Source organism: Brachyistius frenatus, unplaced genomic scaffold (genome assembly GCF_029030835.1).
Source record: "Brachyistius frenatus isolate BFR_SWC_R1_liver_20210118 unplaced genomic scaffold, ASM2903083v1 Contig_102, whole genome shotgun sequence".
NCBI classification, from domain to species: Eukaryota; Metazoa; Chordata; class Actinopteri; family Embiotocidae; genus Brachyistius; species Brachyistius frenatus.
The window spans coordinates 270,836-291,463 of record NW_027210701.1 but is presented as its reverse complement, the minus strand read 5'-3'; the positions used below and the strand labels follow the sequence as shown (position 1 = coordinate 291,463).

Below are 20,628 nucleotides of genomic sequence, written 5' to 3'. Positions count from 1 at the left end.
CAAACACACCATGTTTGACAGAGATTACAAACCTCATTTTCTGAAACTCACATGTTTGGGCTGTACTGAAGTTGTTCTGTCATGAAGGTCACTCCGTTTTGAATCATTTCGCTGTCAACATCTGGTAAACGTAGCAACGGTGCGATGCAGGACGGCATTAAGACAAACAAGGAGTGACTCTGTAAACCGTATACGATTTGTTCCCTGACACAAACAGTCCATACAGCGAGGCCGCTTTCTGTTTGTGTTTCCAGGTTTGGCTCAGCGTCGTCCTGTCCGTTTCTTTCAGAGGTTTTTAACGACCTCATCTTCAGCACAGAGTCTCTTCTACAAATCAGTTCATCCGCTGCCATAAAGTTTAGTGGCACTGCTTCAGCTGCTGCTCCAAACTGGTGTAATGTCACTTATTCTGTCCGTAGAAAAACTATTCAGTTTGAGTGCAGTCTGACAGGATGAGGCAGTGAAACAGAAGACATGAATCCAGCACAGCACATGACCACATCTGTATAAATATGTCATAAGGCAGCTCACCTAGTTTTATGCACATATGTAGCTTGTTTATGTCAGAAGTTATAGCTGTCATACAGGACAGGTCTTTGGCAAACAGATGAAATCCTGTTAAGAGGAGGGTTTTTGGGAGGAAAATATATATTGCATTTTTAAAAACAGAAATCTTTTGAGCTGCAGTGAGAAGAAAATGAAGAATTTCTGCTTCACATCTGAAGTTTAAGAGTATTTGGAGACTAACTACTGACTTTCTAGAATCAAACATAAGCTTCCTCCTTGCTTGCAGATTAAAGCCGAGAGCACGACGATTTGTCGCCCACACAATCAGGAAATGGCCTTTCTTTCTATAAGTCACCTTTCATCTGAATTTCGGAGTCAAATGTAATCACTCAAAAGAGACGGTTATGTACAAGAAACTGTGGGATTTATTTTGTTTACTCTGGTAATTTAATTTTATGACCATTGTTTGGATAGACAGGATGATCTTCAGCCAAGCTTGAGGGACTGAAAGCAGTCTGCTGACAGCAGATGGATGATGGTGTGAAGGATGAATGCACATGCAGTACAATCAATCAGAAAACGGTCTTAAACCTTCTGTAAACTGGCAATAAACACATGAAATTTGATTTTCTCATGATTTTAGATGTTTCCAGCCTTTCCTGCTGATAATCTACTGACATTTACTATTTTCCATCCATTTAAAATAAAAAATTACAGAAAATTATGAAAAGAAAATGTTTATCTAAACATGTTTGCCTAAAGTGTAAAATTATGCAACTTTTCCAGATACTCTCCACATTTGTATTTGACCATTGGTTTCCTCCCCTTTCTTTTTTGCTTGTGACCCTTTAAAACCAGTCAGTGACTTCAGCGTGGATGTGGGCTGTGAGCAGGTTCATTATGCTTCTCGGATAGTTTGCTTTGAAGGAGGTGAAAGTATCCGTTAATGTAAACAAAAAATAAAAAGTAGAGAAAGATTGAAGAATATAAAAACAAGATTTGGTGGCAGAAACATACATTACATTTTGTTTCTTTTACATCTTAGATTTATTTCCAGGAATATATTAATTCCTAACCTAAAAAAACATATGCAAAGATCTACTTTTTGTTAAACTATTTTTATTTGTGTTTTTAAGTTGCGTCATATTTCTAAAACATTGCGTATTATTCTTGAATATTTGAATACCAGATGTTGTGATTTTTGTGGCAGTAGTAGCCCACGAGTTTACTTTTATTTTGAAATCGAGAAAGCCTGAACCTGATTGGTGCATTTTGCCATGACGTGTCCACAGGAAAGGGGCCACGCAAGCGAATGGAATCATAACATTGCATTGAAAGTCCCTTTACTCATCCTCATGTCGATCATTTTTAGCCGTTTCATTTCATTCTTTCGATGAAGAATGTTTCTAACTATGTCGGAGAAGCGGAAGTTACAGGAAAAGTAAAACATTTCGCGCGCAGTATTTTAAAAACATGCGGCTCGTCGCTGTGGAAGCTAATAACCAGCAGCTACTAGCGTTAGCTGGCAAATGGCTGCTCGGCTGTGACAGATGTCACTGTGCGAAGTAAGTGAACCATTGACACTTTATACACACTAGCTACTTAAAAAGTATTGGATTCATTCCTAATGCACTTCCGCGGCGTTAAATGAGACCTTTTAAAGCCGGACTTTGCGGCTAAATACCGGCCTGGTGGCACCTGCTCCTCAGCAGCCTCTAATGTGTTTCTGTGTCTCTTTCAGATGACAAGACGACGAGCTAAACAGTAGTGAAGCAGCTGGGAGTCTGTGAGCAGCACAGAGAAACGGTTGGCTAACAGCATGTGACAAGCACACAAGCTCAGAAAAAAAGAAAAGAAAAGAAAGCTGGCTTCAACCGAGATGCCTCGTCTGGAGGAGCTGGCCAACGTTGCCCTCAGGGTGCCGAGCATCCTGGTGCTGGACCTGCTGTACAAATGTGACATCGAAGGTCTGACGGAGCACCTCAAGGCCAAAAATGAAGACATGCTCTTCAAATACAAATATGTCATCTGGAACATGTACTATTTAGGTAAGTGTGCATCTTCTAATAAGGTTAGGGTTAGGTTAGGTAGTTACTTGATTGATCCCCAAGGGGGAATTTTTTTTTCGCTGCAGCAGCATACAGGAAAGCAATAAAATAATAATAAAATAATAAAAAGCAATAGAATAACAGTAAAACAAAAAAAAAATATATAAAATGCACAGTATATACAGTATATATATATATATATATTTTTTTTTTATATATATATATAAACGACCAAGAAACACAGTCAACAGTGTTATTGTTATGTGATGGATTTTGCCAGAGGTGAGTTATTGTACAGTCTTATTGCAGTGGGCAGCATTGATCTCCTGTATCTGTCCTTGTGACAGCGGAGCTGGAGGAATCTTTTGGAGAGAGTGCTCTGCTGTCCCTGCAGCAGGTGGTGGAGAGGGTGGTCAGGATTATCCAATATGGATAATAGTTTGTTCAGCGTCCTCCTCTCCGCCACCTTTTCCAAGCGTCCAGTTTGTAGCCGATGATGGAGCCGGCCTTCTTAACCAGTTTGTTAAGTCTGTTGGTGTCACCGGCTCTAATGCTGCTCCCCCAGCAGACCACAGCGAAGTACAATGCACTGGCCACAACAGACTGGTAGAACATCTCCAACATCTTGCTGCACACATTGAAGGATCGAAGTTTCCTCAAGAAAAAGAGTCGACTCATCCCCTTCTTGTAGACAGCGTTGATGTTGGTCTTCCAGGTCAGTCTGTTGTCGATGGAGACACCGAGGTACTTGTACTCCTCAACCATGTCCACCTCCTCTCCCAGAACTCTCAGCGGTTGTGGAGCCGTCGTCTTCCTCCTGAAGTCGACCACCATCTCTCTGGTCTTGGCCACGTTCTGAAGGAGGTGATTTCTGCCCACCCACTCCACAAAGTCCTCCACTACTGCCCTGTACTCATCCTCCCGTCCATCCCTTATACATCCGACCACTGCAGAGTCCTCAGAGAACTTCTGCAGATGGCAGGACTCTGAGTTGTACTGGAAGTCAGTGGTGTATAAGGTGAACAGGAAGGGGGACAGAACAGTTCCCTGAGGAGCTCCAATACCACTGACCACCGTATCAGACAGCACACTGCCCAGATGGACAAACTGTGGTCTGCCTGTCAGGTAGTCAGTGATCCAGGAGATGGTGGACGCGTCCACCCCCACCACCCGCAGCTTCTCACTCAGTAGCAGTGGTTGGATGGTGTTGAATGCACTGGAGAAATCAAAGAAAGTGATTCTCACAGAGTCCCCGGTTCCGTCCAGGTGTGACTGAGCTCGTTGCAGCAGGTAGATGATGGCATCGTCCACTCCCACATGAGGCTGGTACGCAAATTGCAGAGGGTCCAGCGAAGATTTCACCAGCGGCCTGAGGTGGGTCCAGCCTCTCCAGCACCTTCATCACATGAGATGTGAGGGCAACCGGTCGGTAGTCGTTGAGGCCAGATGGAGTCGTCTTCTTAGGGACTGGAACCAGGCATGATGTCTTCCACAGCACCGGGACTTCCTCCTGCTTCAGGCTCAGGTTGAAGAGGTGTTGTAGGACCTCAGCCAGCTGGACGGCGCAGGTCTTCAGGACCCTGGGGCTGATGCCGTCAGGCCCTGCAGCCTTGCACTGGTCAAAAAATAAAAAGAAGTAATTTGTATAGTGCGGATTAAATTTAAGAAGAGATTGATAAATCAAAACAGGCTTTAATACTAAAAATTATTTTGTAAATCGATGACCGAGATAGGCTTTGATGTGAGATTAATTGAACAGAACACGAAATGCATTTTGATTTATAGTATCTTTAATGTCATGAGCTAAAGATAAAGTTGTTCAGTATAGTTAAAAGTATTAGTAATATTGAAAAGAACACTTTTTCTGTTTTGTTTCTGTGTAACGCATGTTTTCCTTTTTCTCTGTGATTTAAAAACAAATAATTGATGAATTATTTTCGTTTTTTTTAAGTGTTTTCTGCGTCTGCCTTGTCATTTGTGAAGATTTGCAGCTTTTCTCTCATTAATGCAATTGTTAACTGAAATGTTTTGATTTCTGGACTGTTGCTCCAAAAAATAACTATTTTTATTTACAAAATCATTAATGAAAATCAGCAGTATATTTTTACTGATAATGAAGCCCCAGGCATGACCTTTGCCTAAGTTTGAACTCGTCTGGCAGCTTAGTCATCCTGATGAGTAAAGTGAGCGTTGGCAAAATTACAAACAGACATTTAAAATAGCAAAATACAGCAAATTTAAAGACAAGATTTGGACGTTATTATTTTTACAAACCTAACGTGATCTCTCCTCCGTCTTCCAGGTCATATGGTCAATGTGGTGGTTCTGGTTCTGCCACTGAGATACATTGTGATGCTCTACCTCCATGTCCTCGCTGCCCTCCTCCTCTACATGGGGCATCAGATTTCCAAGTGAGAGCCATGACTGCTACTATTACTGCTATTATTACTACTACTACCATTACTACTACTACTATTACTACTACTACAAAATCACGACTGTTTGCTGTCCTGGCTCCTAAATGGTGGAATGAGCTCCCCAATGACATCAGGACAGCAGAAACTCTGTACATCTTCCGCCGCAAACTAAAAACACACCTCTTCAGACTTTACCTTGAAGAGAACTTTAGTAGCGCTTAAAATGGCACTTACTGATAGAACTTTGTAGTTTGGCTTTCTTGAAGAAATTGTATTTTCTTGATTCCTGTTGTTCTGGGTTTTGTACCCTCATGGTTGAAATGCACTTATTGTAAGTCGCTTTGGATAAAAGCGTCAGATAAATGAAATGAAATGTAATGTACTACTACTACTACTACTACCACCACCACCACCACCACCACCACCACCATTACTACTACTTCTACTACTGTTACTACTACTACTACCACTACTACTACTACTACTACCACCACCATTACCACCACCACCACCACCATTACTACTACTTCAACTGCTACTACTATTACTGCTACTACTACTACTACTACTATTTACTACTATTGCTACTATTGCTATTACTACTACTACTATTACTGTTACTATTACCATTACTACTACTGTTACTATTACTGCTACTACTACTATTGCTACTACTACTACTGCGGCTACTACTACTATTACTACTACTACTACTACTACTATTACTGCTACTACTACTACTATTACTACTACTACTACTACTATTACTAATAGTATTACTACTATTACTATTACTACTATTAAGTCTTTTTTGTTGTTGTTTATTTTGCAGGGATTATGTTCATGAGGAGCTGCAGTACGGTTATGAAGGGGCAGTGTACCTTGATTCTTTGGCCTTCAACAGATTTGTCTCTGCGATGACAAGTGAGTACTGCATGTAAATACAAAGCATGGGTTCATATTCTTAAAAATAGCTCTGTGAAGGTTGAATTTTATAATTCTTCACAATAAATATGGTTATTTATGGGTAAATAAAACCCTTTAATACACAGTTTTTCACTAAAAATAATGTCATAAAATAACAGAAAAAGACAATAATCACATTTATTTGTATTACAGTTAATCGTCAACTAAACTTTCATGATCGTGCCGGCTCTAGTTTTCTTCTCTCTTTGTATCTCACTGTGTTTTATTTTAAGTGACCTGAAGCTCTCCTAAAGTCCTGATTTTATTTCCCGCCCAGGTCAGATTATTCTCAGCACGCTGTGTGCCTTCCTGATGAAGACCAGAAAGGTGTGGCTGTTCTCCGCTCACATGCTCCCCCTGCTGGCCCGGCTCTGCGCTGCCCCTCCCGCCACGCTGCTCACGGTCAACACGTTCTCCATGGGCCTGGCCGGAACCGGCATTGCCGTGTTCCTCCTCTCAAATCTCTTCGTGCCGTACCGCCTCGCGAGAGCCGCCTACTCGGGGCTGCTGCACCTGGAGGTACTCTTATTCTGAAATCCTAATTTCATAACAAAACGTTTCCAGAGTGTATCCTGTTTGTCTGAAGGTCTTGTCGATGCTTGATTTAGCTTTGTGTTTTTTCTTACAGTTTTAGATATTAACAAAACAAGTATGCATGTAACCCTGGATTACAGCTAAATGTTGAAAGATATAAATCCAGAGAAGAGTTTTTAGACTCCTCATTGCTTCCTGTCTCCCAGGTGATCGAGTTGTACAGACTTCTGGCTGTGGGCATCTCTCTCTGGAACCAGTTTGCCGTCCCGGTGCTCTTCAGTGTCTTCTGGTTCGTCCTGTTCGTCGTCCAGCTCTTCTCGGACACGATGTCCGCCGGCACCTCGGCAGCCCATCAGGGAATCCTGTTCTTCCTGCTCACAAGGTGTTGTGTCATTATGTTTTTTATACACACTATTCCTGTGTGTATTCTGTTTGTAATTTGGCGTGCTGCGTTCACTGACCCCCGCAGTGTGTCCGAATGCTGTGCCACGCCGTACTCCCTCCTGGGTCTCACCTTCGTCGTGTCCTATCTGGCGCTCGGACTGCTCAACCTATGCAAGTTCTACCTGGGCGGTTATGCAGCAGTTCAGAACGAGAACGTCATGCACAGGTGAGATCTTATCAGGCCAGTTTGTATGTTTAAAACGGATTTATTTCTGAAGCACTTTTTAAGTTACTACAACCTCTTCTCCTCTGAGGGCACCGGCTCAGCTCGACTCTGCTCTGCTTTTTTTGTGGTTTCCCATTGTCTGTAAATAGTATCTTGTCAGGACATTTGCATATTTAAACATCTGTTTGTCTTTACCTGGCGAATTGAAGCGCAGTAGTTACTCTCTCTTAGCTCTGTTTTTGGTCTCCACCTTCTCGTGAAAGTTCACCAGCTCATCTCTAACTGTGTCCGTCTGCTGTTTGGTGCTGAGCAGGTCGCATACGGCTGTTTTTAGAGCTCAGTGAAACCGAGCGGAGCTGCAGATCGAAGTGATATCTCTTACTTGATAAATTGACATGTTATCATTTAATACGCTGCGATTACAAAAACTTAAATTTATGCACGTGTGCTTGTTGATTTCGTTGTTTTCTTTTTGGCTCTGTGTGTTGAATTACTTAGAAATGTTCTTCTTTTTATATATATATATATATAAATATGTATGTATGTATGTATGTATGTGTATATATATATATATATATATATATATATATATATGTATGCAAATGACAGACTGAATACAGACAAACCTGTAACTCCGTTTCACCTGAACTCTTCATCGCACTTCTTCTCAGAGGTGTGACTGAGGGCGTCACCCTCCTCCTCCTCGCCCTGCAGACGGGCCTGTTGGACATGCAGGCACTGCAGCGCACCTTCCTCCTCAGCATCATCCTCTTCATCGTCATCACTTCAACCCTGCAGTCCATGATCGAGATAACGGATCCGGTCATCTTAGCTCTCGGTGCATCACGCAACAGGTGACAGTGAAGTTAATGTTTTTTTTATTATAAAAGCTTGTCTTTCCCTGTCGTTTAGTTTTCCATTTGTTTTCTGTTTCTTCTTTTCTTCCAGGAGTTTGTGGAAACATTTCCGCGGCCTCAGCATGTGTCTCCTTCTGCTGGTGTTCCCCGTGTTCATGGCGTATAAGATTTCCCAGTTCTTCCACATGGACTTCTGGCTGCTCATCCTGGTGTCCAGCTGCATGCTCACCTCTCTTCAGGTAAAGACGACACTCCACACGTCTGTATTTTGAAATATTAAGGTGGATGGCTCATTGCAGGACACTTGTTTAAAGATTTGAAGTTGCTAAAATTCAGTTGCTAATATTTTGTGATCTTTTTTTTAAAACATTTTAAACAACAGATTGACCAGAAACTGAAATACATGTTTATGTACATGCCTTTAAATCACTGGCATTTCTGTTTGTCACTTAATTTGACTTCAGTTTAATTTCAGTTGCAAAAAACACCTAAAAATACTTGTTTTATTGGGATTTAATTCTGTAAAAGATTTTTTGTTTAATGTCTTTTCATTGAAAGTCTTCATGTGAACCTGCAGCTTACTGGTTGGCCATCATGCTCCTTTTTGAGGTTAACTCCAGTTGGAAATGTGTACAGTCATGATAAGGCAAAATAATCTTTAAAGAAGCTATATCTACAGGCTGAACTAAAACAGACGCTGTGCAGAATACTGAAAATTCACACCTTTGCTGCCCCCCAGTGGTCATGCAGAAAAATACACTGTAACGCAAGTGGTGCACCCTACATCTTTCGTACCATTTTTTTTTAACCAATATTATCTCATTTCTATAATTAAAATGAGAAAAATGTTTTATTACAAAAAAAACATGATGTATTATTTTGTATTGGGGTCTCTGTAACCCTCCTATTACTAATACTGGAGTCCATATTCACATAAATGACATTGGTCAACAATGTTTACACCACAAAAATTCAATCAAATTGCATCAAAACTATAGTTAAACAATTTAAATCGATTGATAAAGTGCAGGCTGGAAAATCAAAGGAATCCAGTTTTACTAATTTATATTTTGGCTTTATAAACCTTTTAAAATAAATATTATAGAAGTATTCCGCTACATAAACTCCTTCTTAGCTGCCTTGTTTGATGACGATGTGTATTTCCAGACATTAATATGTTTGTTTTAAAAACTATGATATTTCTTTATTATTCATAATAATAATAATAATAATACAAATATATAAACGTGAGATCAGTATCATTTAAACCGAAAAAGCACTTTAATTTAAGATTGCAGTTTGTTCTGCTTGGAGGGGGGGGACAGAAATGCAACGTGACAGCGACATCTCAAGCCTCCATAGAAACCAATTCCTGAGATTTAATAACTGACCTACTGTTTAACTTGGAAAAGAAAAGAAAAACAAACTCACTTTGAAATAGACAGAAGAATAGACAGAAGAAACAAAGGAAAGACGCACCTCTAAGGAAACCGTGCTGATTATTTTGTCCCAGGTTACGGGTACGATGCTGATCTACTCCCTCTTCATGGTGGAGCTGTTCCGCAGCGACCCGATCGAGAGCCTGGATGAGGTGATCTACTGGGTGAACGCCGTCAGCCGGGTGCTGGAGTTCGTGGTGGCGCTCTGCGTGGTGGCGTACGGCACCTGGGAGTCGCTGTTTGGCGAGTGGAGCTGGATGGGCGCCTCCGTCATCATCATCCACTCGTACTTCAACGTGTGGCTCCGGGCCCAGTCGGGCTGGAGGAGCTTCCTGCTCAGACAGGAAGCGGCGAAGAAGATCAACTCCCTCCCCAGAGCCACGGCTCAGCAGCTGCAGCGACACAACGACGTCTGCTCCATCTGCTTCCAGGTCAGTCGGGCTGTCACGGCCAGATCACTGAAACGCCATGCTGACCCCGATCCGGCTGTGAAATCCAAAACAAAGAGCTTTATATTGTTGTAGGAGAAGGAATAGAGACGTGGAGTTTAAAATGTTGTGATGCTGCCAAAAGCTGCAAACATCAGTCGACCGACAGAAAAGTAATCCCCAATCCCTGATTCCAGAATCTCAGATGTGAATATTTTCTGGTTCATTTAATCCTTCGTGATAATAAACTGAATATCTTTTGGTTGTGCACAAAATGAGACATTTACGGCTGCGCTTGGTCGTCATTTTCCACCATTTCCTGACCTTTTTAATGTCAAAGAGCTCATCTATTAATCAGGAAAAGAATCGACAGATTAATCCATAATGTAAATAAGCGTTAGTTGTAGCGCTGCTCAGCTCCGTGTGCAGACTGCAAACGTGACATATTTCATGCTCAACACTGCATGCACCTTTAAAGCTGTTTTTCCAGTTTGGTTCCGCCAATGCTGGTCAGAAACATATTTTTTTTCCTTAAAATCAGATAATAACTGACAACAGTATAAGTGTACTGTGCAGATATTTGTATGCTATGACTGTATTTAATGTATACTGTTGGTATACATATGAATAAGAAGCACAAATGCAGTAAATGTGACAAAATAAAGTATGAAATGAAAGAAAAAGACAGAAATAGACAAGGAAACGAGATATTGCAATAATAATAGTAGTAACATGCTCATGTCGTGTAGTATAAGTAGTATAAGTAATATGATGCAGTGTTAAATAAAACAGTATTATAAGTATTTTAAATGGCTTGTTCCAGGGTGTAACAACATGCTAGTCCACAGATGTTGTCGTCTCTTCCCAGGAAATGAGCTCGGCCGTGATCACCTACTGCGGACACTTCTTCCACGGCAACTGCCTCCGCAAGTGGCTGTACGTTCAGGAAACCTGCCCCATGTGTCACCAAACGGTCCGACCGACGGCGGTGGGTCACAGCCAGGCTGCAGGCGACGGCCCGGCGGCTCCGCCTCGGACGGACACCGGCCCCGATCCGGCTGCGCAAGAGGGAGCTCAGAACCTGGAGAACGGCGGCGTTCAGGGGACGCAGGGTGGCAATGTAGCTCCTGAGCTGCAGGAGGAGGAAGAGGGGGATTTGGAGGACGAGGAAGAGGACGAGGCGGAGAAAGAGGGGGATTTAGAGGAGGGGAGGGTCGGGGAGGGAGGAAGTAAAGACCAGAGTGAAGCCGTTAAAGGGCTTCGCTTCAGCTCCAGTGGAGACTTTGTAGGATTTGTCAGCCCCGTGTCTCCGGCGGGCCTTTCCAGCTCCCATGTGCCGGACCGAGGTGAGCAGAGCGGCAAGGACTCACCTCCGCCTTCGTCTCCATCGGACTCTGAATCAGCAGGACTTGAAGACGGTGTTACTCTCCATCCCTGCTGTGACGGGACACATAAATCATGGAACAACTTTGAGGGAAACAAAACAGACAAAAATCCGTACGCTGTCTCAGCGGAAACATCTGTCCAATCACGTCATCTGAACTCTGCCTCTGCACCGATCATCCTCGGAGTCTCACAGGTAATGGAACATGTTCGGACCCGGACCGGCTCAGAGAGGCCGAACCGGACCCGCAGATCCTCCGGCTGTCCTCCTCCTCCTCCTCCTCCTCCGAGGACGCCGCCTTCTCTTGCACAAGCACAGACGGCAGCGACTGACCGTCGAGCATCAGTGCCTTGAAGGGAGTAAAAAGGTGATTTCTCCTCACCAGGGAGTCCAAACACATTTGCCTTCTATATGTGAACCTATAGAAAAAAAGCAACAACAAATCTTTTCCCAGACAGTGTCATGAATGTGAGTCTGGACTGGAACACGAGACTAAAACATGCAACTGTAAAGACATTGTAAAATAAAAAGCCAGATTATAATTAATAAAAAAGATCATGTGTCACTAAAAAAAAGCAATGATCTTGCATCAATATTGAACTCTAGCAGGTTACAAATAATAATGTTTACTTTAAATTATTTTAATTTTTTTTTTGTGTCCTTGTAGGTTTCATGTTAAACAAAAGAAGAAAATCTTCTTTGTTATTCATGAATCCGACTTTTTGTACTCCGGATATTAAATTACTACGCTGAACTTGTACTTTTTCTTTTTTTTTCTTCTACTGTAGTCTCTGTTAATAAATTCATGCACAGCGAGGTCGGCATTGTGTGTCACATCTGGTTGAAACACTAAATTACATTTGTAGCCTTCAGTGAAGACAGTCCTTTTATTGAACTGAAGATTTGTTGTATCAATGATTGGTCCTCGCATGACACACAGTTAGTGATTTACAGAGGATTTCCTTTTTCTTTTCTTTTTTTATGTCTTTGCTGATGTTTATTTTTGTCTTCTGTTAGAAAAATGTCAAATTCAGTGTCTCATATTTCACCAAACATGACCTGCAATCCTGCAGCGAACCTTTTCATGAAATTTAGTCTCCCTATCAGCCTTTTGCTGGGATCTTGCATGACTCCTGGTTCGCTGTGCAGTTTTTTAAACCTAAACTTACTTGAGAACATGCAGCCACAAAATGCACGTGAAAGTTGCAAATATAACACTAAATTAAAAAACACAAAAAACAAGTGTTTAATTACACTTACAGTGTGAAATATTGCACAAATACAGGGCTTGAAGTGTAAAAGACACCTGAGTCATTGTGCTTCTGCATTACATTTTCCCAGAGACAGAGATTTATTTACATTAATGATTGATGTTTCTGATTGTAAAAGGCAAAGACTGGAGAAAAGGATCCAAAACTACTACTTATTGTTTTGTGAAGGCCAACCGATTTAGTTTCATAGCGAACGAGATGAATAAGATGCAGAAATTATTTCCTTTGAAAAGCTGGAATCAGCTGATGATCAAATTGTTTCTTATTAGTTGCCTTCAAGGTGATTCATTTGCTCTAAATAACACTAATATTTACTCCATTTTATTTTTGTGTGCAACCAGAGGACCAGGGAGCAAGTCAGGAGAAGAATTTTTGATTCTATTCTTCATTTTATGGGAAGGCAATGAAGAAAAGCTAATATAGGCGAAATTTAATTTATGTATATATATATATTTTTTTAAATATGAAAGTTTTCTTGCTGGTACATGTTAACATATCTTCTGTGAAAAGGGCCTATCAGCACCACGATCCCCTAGAAGTTCACGGTCAACGGTGCTTTTACTGTTTTGTAACCCGGCCTCATTAAAAGCACAACAAAATATGAAGACAAGTTCGAGCGAACTTGCGGCTAAATCTTTAATAACGCCATGGTGAAATTTAAAAAAGGGAAAAGCGTCCACATTTTTATTTCGTCTCTCGGTGATTAAAGGCTGACATGTCGTGGCTAGTCGTGTTGTTTTCTGTTGTTTTTCTCCCCCCCCCCCTCCCTCTCTCTCTCTCTCTCTGCAGGCTTGTAACCAATCTGCCATCACATCCGCCCCGTCACTCAGCAGACAACTGCGCCGCCTTCACACCATAAAGCCTCAAATACATGTAGACAGCCGCTAGTTGGCTAACGGCGTCGACCGAAACCAAAAGAACGGGAGCTCCTGTCGACTTGGCGCACTCACTCGCCCTCAACCGGGAAACGGAAAATCGAATAAAAGGGACGTGGACGCTGCGGGGAAGGAGAGAGTCTGTCGCGGGGCGGTGTAACGTCTGTCGTTTGGGACCAACTTAACGCGCATACGTAGTTTTAGCTCGCTAGCCAGCTAACTACACTAGCCCGAGAAGAAAAGGCCGTCGAGTTGACCCAGCGTCAATTATTTAACGGAGAGAGGATCATCCTGGCATATCACGGTTGCCCCCCATTGCTTGGATCGGAAAACCTTCGAATTAAAGAGCAGAACAACGAGAGAGGATGGCCCTGAAAAGGATCCACAAGGTAAGATAAACGTCGTGAACGCCAGCTAGCGGCGTTAGCGCGACCGCGCTAGCCTCCCACAATGCAGCTAGCGCACTTCTAAGATGCCAAAAGCTGCGAAACAAGGCGGTGAAACACGTCGCAGGGGGTCGACACGTCCGGTGTTTGATCATCAGACTGACGTGAAGTGACAATAGTTCATCTGTTGGCACCGGTTAGCGCCAACGGCTTCGCGGTTGGTCGGTCTGAACACCGTTCGGCTAGCGTGCTAACGCTCGCAGCTACATGTTCGGTGTGTTCGTCGAGGTTGGCTCGACGGCGTCGAGAGGCCGCACGGATTGCCCAACTCTTCATACCTTCACACGGAGAAACGTATGTTTTCTCGGCGGCCTCGCTTTAATTCCTTTTACCGGACTTTCACGTCGACGTCGCGCGTGTTAGCGGCTAGCTGGTCGTTTAAACCTCCATAATGGCTTCGATACTCGAAGTGTTCCCAGAAGCCATGACTCATATCACTCTCTGGATCTGTGTCAGTGGTCGGAGCTGGCTTTATGATGCATGTCTTTGGTATGTAAACGTATTTGTTCTCGGTCTTTGTGCAGTGTGGGGTGTGTTGTAGTTGTTCCATCAAGGATGCTGATGTACTTTATAATAAAGTTACACCGTGTGTGTGTGAGAGAGAGAAGTGTTGACACCGTGTTTTCTCTGCTGTTGACTAGAATCTTCTTCCAGGGAAATCCATCAACTTGTGCAATATTGCGTGTTGCGTGAAGGCCAGGGTGGGGCTGTGGCCTCCAACTCACTCTAAAATAAGCTGGACACCTAAAAATACCAAGACGCCATAGTATACAGTTTATGTTCGGGGTCTCATCTTGCTGTTGAACGTGGAGATGATAACAAGGTCCCCCACCCACCCCCACCCACCCCCATCTCTCTGCCCCTGAGCTGTCCAACTTGGAGGAGAGTTAACAACACAGCAAGCAGGGTGTTGTGAAATAATGTTGTGGTATCTCCCTCCCCGGTCTCTGTGTGCTGGCATTTATACTGAGGATGTTCAGTGCTGCTCAGTCCTGCACGTCGATTTCAGATCTGTGGCTCCTCATTGTTTTGTTTCAGACGATTACTGGAGTCTAATTGGTCATTGTTTGTAAACCTCTTTTCATTACAGGAGCTTAATGACCTGGCTCGTGACCCTCCGGCACAGTGCTCGGCTGGCCCAGTGGGTGATGACAGTAAGTGTCCCAGACCCGGACGTAGGGCTGAGTGTTGTCCAAAAATGTTCCATACAATCCTTTAAAAAAAATTAAAAAAATATTTCGCAATAACAATGTCAGGGTTTTCCCTAGGTTTCTGGAGGGGTTGGGTGTCCTGCTAGCCATAGGTAGTCATTTGACAAAAAACTATGTATTTTTCACATTATTTTAGACTATAATCATAGATAGATAGATGGATACTTACTTTAATAGTCCCTCAAAGGGACATTTTTACATTACAGTATTTGTTCCAAAAAAAAAAATGCACTGTTTACCTTTTTAAAAATAAACCCCAACATTGGTAGAACAAAAATGATTGTGAACCTATAGTGGCTAAAGTAATAACCCTGAATTTAAAGATGATGTGAATATTACACATTACAGCACAAATCTCAGGTTTGCATTCACTTTAGAGGGGGAGAGTGTAAACCCAGGTTACCTTCTGCTTTCGGGGCACATTTTGCCGAGATGCTACAATTTCCCAGATGCTCCTGAAACGCCTCGCATGCTATCAGTAGACGCTGGCTGCTCAGAGGCCTCCTGTTAATGTAGCGCTCAGTAGCAACTCAGACAGGTGTGGGGACAAAAATTGTTTTGAAATAAGGTATTGTAATCTAAAATTTAAGTCACTCGAGTTAAAACTTGAGTTTTTATTTTTGTGGTTCACTGACTGATGGGATTTAGCATTGATATCAACATTTGTGATCGTCTGATTTGCTATTATTATACATTTAGATAACTCATGAATGAACAATAAAAACATCAAGTCTTTACATTTGAGAGGCAAAAAAACATTTAAATGATTAGTTGTTCATTTAAAATATTAGCAAATTCGGTTTTCAAAAATAATGTAATCATTTGAAGGATGAGAAAACAAACGATTCCATGCAAAACTAAAACGGAACAAGGTTAAATTTTTTTGGTTCAGTGAGCATATTTAAACAATCAAAAAGAGAAATGGTGTTTCTGGGAAGCAGCAAAGACAATTTAAAAGTTAATTTCCTGTCAGATCACATACCTGCTGTGACTTTTGTAACACTCACTTTCTGTTCTCCGCAGTGTTTCACTGGCAAGCCACAATCATGGGACCTGTAAGTAGATGTTTTATGACATAATTATTGCTCTCTTTCCACTTGAAAAGCAATATGGTGTTGAGTTGTGCTTCTGTGTTCCTGGTTCCTTGTTGGGTTTTTTTTATGTATTCCTGAGATAAAGATCAATATTTGACTTGATAATGTGACACTATAAAGAAACATGTAAATCATTGTTGCTTTCAGAGTGACAGCCCATATCAGGGAGGCGTTTTCTTCTTGACAATTCATTTTCCAACAGACTACCCCTTCAAACCACCCAAGGTAAACCAGTGTGAAGTCCTGCTGTGAATAAAATGTATAGTTAATAGATTAAGGTTAAAAACTGACATCAAAGATACAATTTAAATAACCAACTCTTCATTTATAGATGGTGTTTTTGCTCAATCTTCTAAATGACACTGAACCCAGCAGTTTGGCACCCAGAGCATTTTTTTTATTTTTTTTTTTATCTGATTGGCAACCTGCGTGTGGTAATACCTGTCATTCCAGGAATTGACACTCAGCCGTCAAACGTCACTGCTTCATGTCAAGGAATTTATAATTGCATAACAGCGATATGTCGTGTGACACAATCTGCCTCATCTAACTTCTCCTCTGTTTGTCTTGTTGTTGTTTTTTTTCCTCTTCAGGTTGCATTTACAACAAGAATTTACCACCCAAATATTAACAGTAACGGCAGTATCTGTCTGGATATTCTCAGATCACAGTGGTCTCCTGCACTTACTATTTCTAAAGGTACGGATATTCATGAAAGGACATCAGCCGATATGATGGACGGAAATATTTTGCATATATTTTCCTTAATGTTTACCCTGCTTTTGTGTTTTTTTTAAACTTTGCTAACACCACCTGTGCCATTACGTGTGCTCTATTGTGAGTTTAAGGATATGCATTGTTTTGGGTTTGTCTTTAATGTTTGTAGACATCTTGATCAGATAATCTAGAACACGTCAAACACTCACTGTACTCCTCAAGGTTTACGTAACTTGGGTCAAAATGTGGGAAACGGAAGTAACAAACTTTTTTTTATAATCTGTTTTTAAAAACATTTCAAGTTGAAAGTGATTTTTAAAATTCATATATTCTGTTTCTTGTAGTTCTTCTCTCCATTTGCTCACTCCTATGTGACCCAAACCCCGATGACCCACTAGTGCCAGAGATCGCACGAATCTACAAAACAGATAGTCAGAAGTAAGTATATATTTAACAAGTATATTCTCTTTAACATGTGAAATAATCAATTCTGCCTCCCAAAACTGAAGAACAGTGACCTTTTTTTATATATAAAAAAAAAAAAAAAAATTCACCTGGAGTCGATTATGTAACGTAGTCTCACTCCGTCAGGTACAATAAACTAGCTCAGGAGTGGACAGCGAAGTATGCCATGCTTTAGGGTAAGGCCAAGAGCCAGCGCTGCATCTTGGCTGGTGCTATGAAGTTGGATGTGTTGACTGCAGTTTACTAATCTGTCTTGTGGGTTACGACAAATGTCCCTGATGCAGGCCAGAGACAAATCAAGATCCAGTTGTAGAAATCAATCAGGTTTTCAGGTCCATGAAACGACACTAAAATGGCAGAAAACAAAACAAAAGGTGGATTGTTATTTTCATGCCCAAAAACAGTTTTGTCAAACATTTATCATTGTACAAATCATATCTTGCATTGTTCTTGACTATTTTCCATCACCGATAGTGCAAGTTTATTTCAATTCTTTTGGTAAAATTGGAAAATCAACCTGCTGAGAGTTGAGCTGGGTGATCAGTTGCTGCTAGCGATGGGTTGCCTTTTATTTCTCACCGTTGTTGTTGCGTGGTTGAAGCAATTGTCAGCAGGGACTGTTGTGGAAAACAAAAATGTTCTTGGTGGCTAATTCAAGGACACGCCAAGTTTGCTGCCCAAAAAAAAAAAGAAGAGCAGCATTCATGAGCCATGATGTCTGGAAACTGAAGCCTGGCAGATGAACAATGAGGAAGATGTGAGCCGGGCTTTCTCGCATCAAACGGTTGCCGCGTGAGCGGATTATGAAGCTTCAGGTGTCGGTGTTCTTCAACACACCGAGGACGGTGTGATGGCGGCTGCTTCACCATGCAACAATATGCGACTTCAGGCAAAAAAGGACAGCAAATCATTTACCGTCACCTATTTTTTATCGGGAATGTGTGAAACAAGTCTTTTACAAAGTGAAAACACCAGTCACTTGCTGCTCAGGAGATCAACGTAAACATGAGGTGTGAAACATGGCCGGGATCACAGTTTGTATTTTGGTGTTGATATTGAGAAAAGGATGCAGCAGGATGAGAAATTGTAATGAATGGAGCAGGAAATAAATGACTTCCTGGAAAATGAAACGGAGCCAATGCAAAGTGAGACACCCTTCAATTAAAAATACTCTTTTAAAGCATTTGACCATTACTTCAATATAAACAGACACTTTAATGTTCACATTTCATGTTCAAGTCCTTCTAATTTACCTTCACAGTTGAGTAAATATTTGTTTGATATGATTTGTACAATTGTGTTTTCTGAACCTTTCAAAACTAATAATCTATTTTCCAACTTTTAAAATAGTCATGCTGTCATTTTATTAATTGGGTGACTGAAAAGCTCAAAGTATTTAGTTTACTGTTGTATACAGCCGAGGAAACCAAGCGATACTCGTATTATGAGAAATTTTTGGTCATTTTTGCCTAAATGGGGTGAAACGACAAATTCTTTATGAACTTTGATATAGTTAGCATTTGTGCTCTTTTCTTATTATAAATCAGGATCACCAAGACGGTATTTGGTATTAAAAGGCATTAAAACCCAGTGTTTCTGTTTGCCTTGAACGGGGTTCATATAATCTGGCTTTGAGCAGAATAATTGCTAATTCTGACTGTAATAGCAGACAAACCAACGATTTGATCCTCAGGCCAACAAATTCCGAAGCCAGTGTTTTCTTTGCATGTGAACTACTAACTCCAGCATGAAGAGGTTTGTGATCTTATCTGCTGTTGGCGTGTGAAGACGCTGCCTGACTTGTGAAAGAAATAATGCGGTGTTTTCAAAATTAGGAAGTTCTTATGCAAAGTGTTGTTGTGCATCTACTGAGACATGCTGTTCGGATGCAACCCAGATTATATTTCCGGTGCATGTGCTTTCAGAAATCCAGCACAAGTTAAAGTATGATATTTAAAAACAAAACCAAAAAAAAATGCGTTTAATCAGTGAAGTAACATTTGTTTTGTTTTTTATTTTCAGATACACCAAAATGGCAAAAGAATGGACACAAAAGTACGCAATGTGATGGCATCGTTCGGAAAGCTGGTGGAAAAATGTTGTTGCTGGTTCCAACGTAAAATTCCGGGATTCTGTTTTTTCTTTTTCACTTTATTTTTATTTTTTTGGGTTAATCAGAGCATTTTACCTCTCCCTCCCTCCCCACCCTCCTCCTTTTTCCACCTGCGCGCTCATAAGAAGATAGTGTTTTTCTCTCTCTCTCTAGGACACGTGCCAGTTTCTGTAAAGTGAACACTCTGCTTTGAGCATGCACCAGTAAGAGTTTCTCAACCCCAAATTGGTGATGTTAGTCATTTTGCTCTGCACACACTTGAGTTGAATCTGATGCAGCCGGTCTCCTGGCGCTCAGCAGCAGATCGGCCCCACGATGATCCAGCCGGTTGACCGACTGGATCCTCTGGGGTTGATGCTTACTTCACCATTGGCTGGCTTCCTAAGAGCATTTATAGCAAAGCCTGTGTTTTGCCATACCCATAATTTCTCTATTTACAATACTCAAATTGGCCTAATTCTTCTGTGTTTTATTTGAAATGAAAAATACAAATTCTCTGAAAGATTCGGGAAACTGGTGAGTGGCTTCTGTCTCCTGGACTGGTGTGATGTCGGTATGTTTTTCTGATCAATAGTATAGGAATCTATTACCTGAGGAAAGAAGTGTATCTTATTCCACTATCAAAGTGTGTGTACAGAGAAGCACAGCAGTATATATCAATGTTAAGGAAACAAAATATAAGAAGTTCAATGTTGTATTTTATGCATGTTAATAAAGTTAGGCTATTATATCTGATATGTTTCTGCAAATTAAGTGGATTGTAAGGCTGAACAGTTGGAAAAATTTGGTTCCCCTCAAAGGCTTTCTATTTCTTTCTCTTTTTGTTATTTAGAAGCCAGTAGATGAGCAGTTAGTTTTTATGCCCACTCGAACACTGTCTTCTTGTAGCCCTAAAATAATGATGCAAAGCTAATGGTTGATAATCAACCTGTGGCTCTGTTTTGTTTTAGTTTTCCCTTCAATAAAGTTACTTAAACCATAATAGTCTTGTTTTTCTTGTAAAATGAACTTGTGACCATCTGCTGACTATAAAAGTTGTGTTGGATGTTATAGACTAATTCTAAAGTGTTTTAAAGCCGTTTATTCCCCCATTTATTATGGGTCTGTAAATCAAGAGAACGTGTCAGCATCTTGTTTGAATATTTAAGGTGTTTGTGTGCATGCGTTGAATCAAAGTTTGAAAGTAAATTTTCAGCCACGACATCAAATTTGAAGTTTTTCTATCAAAATGAATTTATAAATTATT

At 41.2% G+C, this 20,628-nt stretch overlaps 2 protein-coding genes across 4 annotated transcripts; both read left to right on the top strand.

Moving 5' to 3' along the window:
• The first annotated feature begins 1,791 nt into the window (after positions 1-1,791).
• On the top strand, positions 1,792-11,950 carry LOC138628605 (RING finger protein 145). 2 transcript variants are annotated; one of them, XM_069711736.1, is made up of 11 exons: positions 1,792-2,072; positions 2,257-2,555; positions 4,858-4,966; positions 5,805-5,896; positions 6,216-6,457; positions 6,679-6,854; positions 6,942-7,082; positions 7,754-7,936; positions 8,031-8,178; positions 9,453-9,809; positions 10,675-11,950. In XM_069711736.1, exons 2-11 carry the CDS (start codon positions 2,387-2,389, stop codon positions 11,542-11,544), a joined length of 2,487 nt encoding a protein of 828 aa, XP_069567837.1. In that variant the 5' UTR covers positions 1,792-2,072; positions 2,257-2,386; the 3' UTR covers positions 11,545-11,950. The 2 variants fall into 2 exon arrangements, with proteins under 2 accessions (XP_069567837.1, XP_069567836.1); XM_069711735.1 differs by having other exon boundaries at positions 2,249-2,555.
• Positions 11,951-13,288: 1,338 nt separating this feature from the next.
• Positions 13,289-20,364, top strand: LOC138628607 (ubiquitin-conjugating enzyme E2 D2-like). Of its 2 annotated transcripts, XM_069711739.1 has the most exons (8): positions 13,289-13,725; positions 14,873-14,936; positions 16,017-16,048; positions 16,235-16,312; positions 16,681-16,786; positions 17,149-17,242; positions 17,396-17,445; positions 19,292-20,364. In XM_069711739.1, exons 1-7 carry the CDS (start codon positions 13,702-13,704, stop codon positions 17,442-17,444), a joined length of 447 nt encoding a protein of 148 aa, XP_069567840.1. In that variant the 5' UTR covers positions 13,289-13,701; the 3' UTR covers position 17,445; positions 19,292-20,364. The 2 variants fall into 2 exon arrangements, with proteins under 2 accessions (XP_069567840.1, XP_069567841.1); XM_069711740.1 differs by lacking the exon at positions 17,396-17,445 and having other exon boundaries at positions 13,292-13,725.
• Positions 20,365-20,628: the final 264 nt, after the last annotated feature.